This window comes from Haplochromis burtoni, unplaced genomic scaffold (assembly GCF_018398535.1).
Source record: "Haplochromis burtoni strain Fernald_Lab_line unplaced genomic scaffold, NCSU_Asbu1 Contig_2288, whole genome shotgun sequence".
NCBI lineage: Eukaryota > Metazoa > Chordata > Actinopteri > Cichliformes > Cichlidae > Haplochromis > Haplochromis burtoni.
The window spans coordinates 1,098-9,015 of NW_024584649.1; the positions used below are offsets into that span (position 1 = coordinate 1,098).

General features: G+C 44.6%; 1 protein-coding gene across 2 annotated transcripts; it reads right to left on the bottom strand.

Annotated features, from left to right (window-relative positions):
* Window positions 1–6: 6 nt before the first annotated feature.
* LOC121813698 lies at window positions 7–6,859 on the bottom strand. 2 transcript variants are annotated; one of them, XM_042217588.1, is made up of 3 exons: window positions 6,198–6,859; window positions 953–1,205; window positions 7–863 (listed from the first exon to the last, which is right to left on the bottom strand). In XM_042217588.1, exons 1-3 carry the CDS (start codon window positions 6,561–6,563, stop codon window positions 829–831), a joined length of 654 nt encoding a protein of 217 aa, XP_042073522.1. In that variant the 5' UTR covers window positions 6,564–6,859; the 3' UTR covers window positions 7–828. The 2 variants fall into 2 exon arrangements, 1 of the variants encoding a protein (XP_042073522.1); XR_006053832.1 differs by lacking the exon at window positions 6,198–6,859 and adding an exon at window positions 2,173–3,829 and having other exon boundaries at window positions 7–1,205.
* Window positions 6,860–7,918: the final 1,059 nt, after the last annotated feature.

The following is a 7,918-nucleotide window of genomic DNA, read 5'->3' on the forward strand; positions in this document are numbered from 1 at the left end:
GAGCAGATACAATAGGGCCTTCGCACTCTCGGTGCTCGGGCCCTAATAATAATAAGAAGAAGAAGAAACAGAGCAGATACAATAGGGCCTTCGCACTCTCGGTGCTCGGGCCCTAATAATAATAAACAGAGCAGATATAATAAGGCCTTCGCATTGTCAGTGCTAGGGCCCTAATAATAAGAAACGGAGCAGATACAATAGGGCCTTCACACTCTCGGTGCTCGGGCCCTAATAAACAGAGCAGATACAATAGGGCCTTCGCACTGTCAGTGCTCAGGCCCTAAAAAACGGAGCAGATACAAAAGGGCCTTCGCACTCTCAGTGCTCGGGCCCTGATAGCTCGTGGTGTCTACAAATGGTATAGATTCTAGAAGTGTGATGGTTTGCCCATTTTTGCCAATCCCAGCAAGTTCTGCCCACAATCAGATTTCTCATAAAACCTCATAATTCCATTCTGGGATCCCATATCAGCTCGAACCGGATGGAAGGCATAGTAGACAAAAATTTGATACTTATTGGCAAAACTACATTTTTTCAGTGAGGATCTGCTTGTTCACTGATGGAGGGGTCGAAGCTGAGCTGATCAAGTGAAGTTTTTGACCATGCAAGATGACAGCAGACAGGTTCAGTAGGCAAAATACAACCCGAGATTTGTTTTGGTGAGACTGTTGTGGTCTGTGGGTGGTTTTCCTTTTTGTGATTACACACTGTCACATTACAAAGCGCCGGCAGGTCATGTGGGACCATCTGTCCTTCTAGTTTAGTTGAATATGAGGTGCAAGTGGATACTTCTGGAGGATGCACCAGCAAATGCACCGAGAAGTGCCACTAACCAAGGGAAGCTGGGAACTGCAAAGGCGTTCCTAGACCACCAAGAACCGCAAAAGCACCAAATGAATTGAACCATCCTTGGAACTTAATTGGAATAGATCTGTTTGTGGTCATGTCTCACCTTTGGTAATGAAGGAGCCATTCCTACTCAGGGCGGAGTCTTTGCTGGAGGTAGAGTCGCAGCGAAGCAGGGGCTCCGATTCATCAGGGAAGAAGCCTTTGGTGCGGTCCACTGGTGACTGCTCCAAACCCATGCCACTGACCCGGCCCATGCTACTGTTGCTGGCAATGCTAATAGGAGACTCTGTGGGCTTCTGGATTGGACTGTGTCTATTGCTTACATTCCCTGAGGTCATCAGCTGGTTGATGTCAAACTGCAAATATGAAGGAGGAGTGGAAAGTGAGGAAAAGAAGAGGAAGATGATGAGAAGGGGAATTGACAAGAGGAAAAAAACATTTTAGGAGATTGGTGGAAATGGCTCTTAATGACAATATGATTGATGATATATGGCACAAAGGTCCAGAAGATAATGACCTTTAGTTGAATCGCTGAAAGTGCAGAGACATATTATATTTATGTAAAGAAGATGTTAAGTTTGACATGCAGGCTTTTACAAAGAAACTTTGAATGCACTTGCCGGAGAAACTCACGGTAAGATGCAATGTGATAACACCAAAAAGTTCCTGGCTACAGCTGACATTAACAAGATCTGAACATTTATTGGCTCAGAATGTCTGCTGCATGGTCATCAGTTTAACCTGTACCTCTCTTCATCTGAAGATGCCGCTAAGTAACATTTAGGTAATACAGAACTATATCTGCCCAGTTTGCACGATATATAGATAATCAGAATGTAACCTCCAGCACTGCTATAAATTTGGGTATTAACATGTATGTCAAATTAAATACTAGTGATGCTGGAAAGTTAGTGAAGTAATCTTCTGCTTCCTTTGTCACTAGCCACAGAGGTATTGTTAGGCTAATAAAGGGGAGATGTAGCTGTCAATGACTGGCAAAGAGAAAAGCAATCAGGAAGGAAAAGCACACCGAAAATGGACCTCCACCAAGAGAACATCTGATACCATCCACAAAACAAGACTATTCATTAACATGGCTTGAATGCCTTGCAAAGAAAAAGCCATCATCCTAAGCTGAGTCATTGTAAGTGCTAATACTACCACCCAAATTATGGACAAAGGCCAAATCGACTTTTAATGTGAATAGTTTTGGATGTTTATCAGTTAGAATGATCATTACATCATTTGTTCCTATGTTCCCTGGTTGCCAAAACTTGAGAAAGTACAATCTAGACTTCAGAGGGTTAATAATGTCCATACTACCATTTTAGCTGGCCTGGGATTGATTTTCCATCTTTCTCCTTCTGTGTTCTTCTTCTCATGTTTCTCCCTATAGTTGCACCACTTCTCTTCCCCTCAACCCTTCTTCTCTCTCTCTCTCTCTCTCTCTCTCTCTCTCTCTCTCTCTCTGTCTTTAGTATGGCAGTAGACCTGTGGTTTGAACCAGTACCAACTGGTTTTTGGGATGAGATCATGAGAGTACTTGTTGTTTTTCACAGCCCAGGCAGGCCTAAAGGTCGCTGCACAGGTCATTTTACTCACCACACACACTGGAAACGGTCTGAAAACTAGATGGGACAACAATAACACAAACTGAATTAAAGTGCTTTAAACTCAGCTTCTTTCTTCTTTGTTTTTTTTCTCCATTCCATAATGTCTGGGCTGATGCGTTGCAGCATGACACATGATGTTAACGAAACAAATGCGCTCTGTTTGTCCAACAAAGGCAAGTTTATGCACAGATGCACATATGCACACAGTCACAAAGACACACTGGCTTTCATACAAGAGCACTACAGCAGAGCAGTTTGATGGGGCAGATGGAGCGAGACACAGATCCTCACAGGATGAAGCATCAAGGTAAAAGGAAGTCACCTCAGTGTAATAGCAGATCTTATTCTGGCTGCTGGATCTGCCAATTCCATGCAGTTTAAACATCTTCCATTTAGTCCGTCACTTCAGAAAATATATACTGGCCTGAAGTTTCTCACTAAATTTTCTGAAAAATTAAAACACAACTGCATAGGTCCCTGGCCAGCCAATCACCCGTGAGTCCTGGAACGCTTTGATTTCGACAGAGGCAGGCAGGGCCACATGAGGCCGGGGGCCGTAACATCCCTCCCCTTAAATTACCAATTATGTTGGGCAAAAGCAGATATTAGGAACTGTAACAAAAACAAAAAACAAACACCACAAAACATGTTTACAACCAAAACAGACCATCAGCCAAAACATTTTCAGACCCCTTTTTGTGGTGAATACTTAAGTTGTATTCCTGCAGCAACAGAGCCCAGCGCATAAGGCGCTGCTTATGATTAAACATGCGAGCAAAGGACACAAGTGGGTTGTGGTCAGTGTACACAACAAGAGGTAACATGCTAGACCCCAGGTATACGTGAAAGTGCTGAAGAGCCAACAACAAAGTCAGGGTCTCCTTTTCAATGGTGGAGTAGTTTAACTGATTTTTATTAAACTTGCGGGAAAAGTAACAAACGGAGTGGTCCAAACCCTGCAAGTCTTCTTGCAAGAAGACTTGCAGCCCCAGCCCCGACAGCACTGGCATCAACCTGAAATTTGAATGGTCGCGTCAAATCAGGTGCAGCTAACACAGGAGTGTGGCAGAGGAGGGCTTTTGCACTTTCAAAAGCATCTTGACACTCACTTGACCATAGAAACTGAACCTTTAGACTGAGTAGGTCAGTCAGTGGCTTGACTACAGAGGAGAAATTTTTACAAAAGTTTCTGTAGTAGACCACCATCCCTAGAAACCTACACAACTCACGTCTGGTGCTAGGTGTGGGGAACTCTTTAATCACTGCCACTTTTGGTAAATGGCCTGGTAAATGGTAAATGGCCCGTCTTTATATAGCGCTTTACTAGTCCCTAAGGACCCCAAAGCGCTTTACATATCCAGTCATCCACCCATTCACACACATATTCACACACTGGTGATGGCAAGCTACATTGTAGCCACAACCACCCTGGGGCGCACTGACAGAGGCGAGGCTGCCGGACAATGGCGCCACCGGGCCCTCTGACCACCACCAGTAGGCAACGGGTGAAGTGTCTTGCCCAAGGACACAACGACCGAGACTGTCCAAGCCGGGGCTCGAACCGGCAACCTTCCGATAACAAGGCGACCTCCCAACTCTTGAGCCACGATCGCCCCACTTTTGCATCAATGGGCCGGACCTGTCCACGTCCCCCTCCCTGCCCAAGTACGTCACTGTAGCTTTGGCAAACTCACACTTAGCTAAGTTGAGAGTTAGAGTAGCTTGAGCCAAATGGTGAAATACCTGGTGTAGAGTTTCCAAATGATCTTTCCATGTTTCAGTATAAATTACTAGATCATCTAGGTAGGCACTGCAGTTGGACAAGCCATGGAGGACTTTATTTACCAGCCTCTGGAAGGTGGCAGGAGCGTTACACATGCTGAATGCCATTGGTACATAGGTACTGTAGAAAATCATCAGGTGTTACAAAGGCAGAGATGTTAGAGGCATGCTCAGTTAAAGGGACCTGCCAGTAACCTTTAAGAAGATCTAATTTAGTGCCATACTGAGCAGTCCCAATACTGTCCACACAATCCTCAATTCTTTGGAGAGGATGTGAGTCAGTCACAGAATTCACCTTCCATAAGTCTGTAATGAAATGGGGCGAGCCATCTGGCTTAGACTCCACTATACAAGGTGAGCTCCAGGGGCTTTGACTGCAACATGGCTTCGCTAAGCCATGTTGCAGCAGATAGCAGATAGTCAGTCATGAGCTTATGGGGGCTGGCTCGACAAGGATGCTGCTTAATAGGTTTAGCTCCCTGGACATCGATATCATGCTCTAGCACTGTAGTGCGAGTTGGCACATCCCCGAATAAACAGGTGTATTCACTAATCAAGACAGTTATGTCATCTTGCTGCTCAGAAGACAGATGTTCGAGCAAGCTCGGTAATGCTTTCAGCATTTCTGAGTTAGACAGACGGGGTCTAGAACAGGTGGGATAACTTAGTTTTAAACCATCAACCTCGTCCACCCCTCCTTCCTCTAGGTGGCTTGAGGCTACAACAAGCACAGGCGATAGCCGGCCCTGGTGTCGATCGAGGATGGTATAATTTCAACATGTTTATGTGGCAGACGCGTGTTTTGCACCTGTGGTCGGGAGTGCAAATTACATAATCAGTCTCCCCTCTCTTTTCACAGACTTCAAAGGGGCTGCTATACCTAGCAGACAAGGCTGAGCCCAGAACAGGCAACAGCACAAGAACGTGGTCACCCACCTGAAAGGTTCTTTTAACAGAAGCCTTATCGTAATGGCGTTTCATTTTCCCCTGTGAAACAGCAAGGTGCTGTTTACCCAGAGCATTGGCTTGGTTCAAACGCTCACGGAAGTGTTTTACATACCTCCTTATATTTACCTTGGAAACCCTGTGTGGGCTCAAAAATAACTCTTTCAGAGCTTTGAGGGATCCGCGTGGCCTATGGCCAAATACCAGCTCAGAAGGACTAAAACCAAGTGACTCCTAAACAGCGTCACGGGCAGCAAATAACACAAATGGAACTCCCTCATCCCAGCTCTTTTCAGACTGTAAGCAGTATTTGCGCAGCATCGCCTTTAAGGTCTGATGCCACCGCTCTAATGCACCTTGCGATTCAGGATGATAAGCAGAGGACACAACATGTTTGACACCTAGAGTGCTAGCCACTTGTTTGAATAACTTAGATTGAAAGTTTGAGCCCTGGTCAGTCTGTATGACCTTTGGCAGGCCAAACACTGAAAAGAATGTTGTCAACGCCTTAACAACTGATTTCGCTGTAACCTTATGTAACGGGACAGCCTCGGGGAAACAGGTAGCTGCACACATGATCGTGAGAAGGTATTGCTTTCCTGATTTTGTTCTAGGTAGTGGACCCACACAATCGACTATGACATGGTCAAATGGCTGATCCACTACAGGAATGGGACACAACAGAGCTGGGGGTATTACTTGATTAGGTTTACATGCAATCTGACACACATGGCAACTGCGGCAAAATTTAGAAACATCACGCTTCATACCAGGCCAAAAGAAATGCTTTAATAGTAGCTGGTATGTTTTTGTGATGCCCAAGTGTCCTGACCACTGGCATTCATGGGCAAGAGCCTGGATTTTCTGCCGGTACACAGCGGGCACGACAACCTGCTTAACATTACTCCATTCTGCACCTTCTGCACCTGGTGGAGACCACTGACGCATTAGAACATCATGTTCTACAAAATAGGTTTGTTGCTCTTTATTGACTTGCTCAGCACTTACCGTATGTTTGAAACAGCTCTGCAGCGTTTTATCAGTTAATTGAGCTGCTGACAGCTGGTCTTTGGTCAAGGGCAGCGAAGAGATCTTTGGAAATGGATCGGGCTCCTCAGGTTTCACTGAGTCTGGCGGTGACAGAAGATTGTTTCTTTTAGTTTGTACATCATTCTCCTCGGAAAATGAGGACATCAACACCGAATCAGAGAGAGCAACATCAGTATCTTTACGAGCTTGTGCTCGAGTAATTGCACAGGCTGGATACAGCCCAGGGTGCATGGAAACATCAGAGGTTTTCTGATTTAGGGGGTTGTCTAAAACCTCAAGACGAGGGAGCATTAACCCTCCCGCAATATCATTGCCCAACAACATGGCCACACCCTCTATTGGCAAGGATGGGCAAACAGCAACAGGGAAAAATCCTGTAACAAGTTTTGATTTTATAAAAACTCTGTGAACTGGTCTTGGGAGCGTAACCCATCTCTATCCCCAGTAGAACAGAATTAAAACCACATTCACTTTCAGCAGAAAAAGGTAAAACACTCGAGAGGATGACAGTTTGGGAACCTCTATGGGCTCAAAATGTGGTCATAAATATTTTGTACTTGTAAATCAGTTTTGTACTTGTAAATCAGGATTTGTATGTGTAAAAAAGATTTGTGTGTGTGTAAAAAAGATTTTTATGTGTAAAAAGAATTTGTGTGTGCGTAAAAAAGATTTGGATGTGGACTTAGCCAAAAAAAAAAAAAAGCCTGCATGTTACAAGTACGAATTTTGACCCTATTTTTCTTCCTTTCATCTGATTGGTCAATGTCATGTCAATCACAAATGTAACAATCCAATCAGAGAACAGATGGGTTTGGCTGTCAGAGGGGCACTTTTTTGAACTGCAGGTCCTTGAAGGGTAATACAGTTTGTAGCTGGAGGATCTCTATATAAATATCCGATAGCAGTTAGGTCCCCTAACTTTCAGCAGCTGTTGAAAGGATAAAGTTGTGGTATGTCAGTGGTTAGAAATACCATTATTAATTTAGGATTAGTTTAACACAAAGTCAGGGCTGACCGGGACCATTGCTGTGAGTCACAGTGCGCAGCATAAAAGTCCTTTCACATCGGACGCAGGATGTGCTGCTAATGCTAACTGCTAACTAAAAGCAAAGGATCCAGAATTTGTTGCGCTGGCTGCTGGGCTCTGTGGGTTTTTGCAGCAGCTCTACCTGTACTAGATGCATCTGCTCCTTGTCGTTTCTATCTCTGACTTTATGTCCTCTACAAGAGTTTCTGGTTTTTTGCTAGTTCTTCAAATGTTCAATAAAAACATGTATGCTAATTCATAACGAAGAAAACTTTGTAATGAAGACTGTCATTTCCAAAAGATCCACCCCTTTGGGTTGCTGAGCATTTGATGTTTTGCGTTTTAAGGCTAAACAGTCAGCAATCACATGTCCAGCTTTATGACAGTAAAAATATTCACGGTTTTCCCTGGAACCAGACACTTTAGCCGTGTGGAGCTGTTGCACAGCGCTAACCCGTGGCTTCTCACTGCCAGTAAACGAGGCTTTATGAGTGAGCACAAACTCATCAGCAAGAACAGCAGCAGATACGAGTGAAGTCGCTTTCTGCTCATTTAAATATAGCACAATACACTCAGGAATAGGGATGGGTACCGGTGTCCGGTGCCATGATGGCACCGGTTCTGACATAAACGGTAGTAACCAGACCGAAAA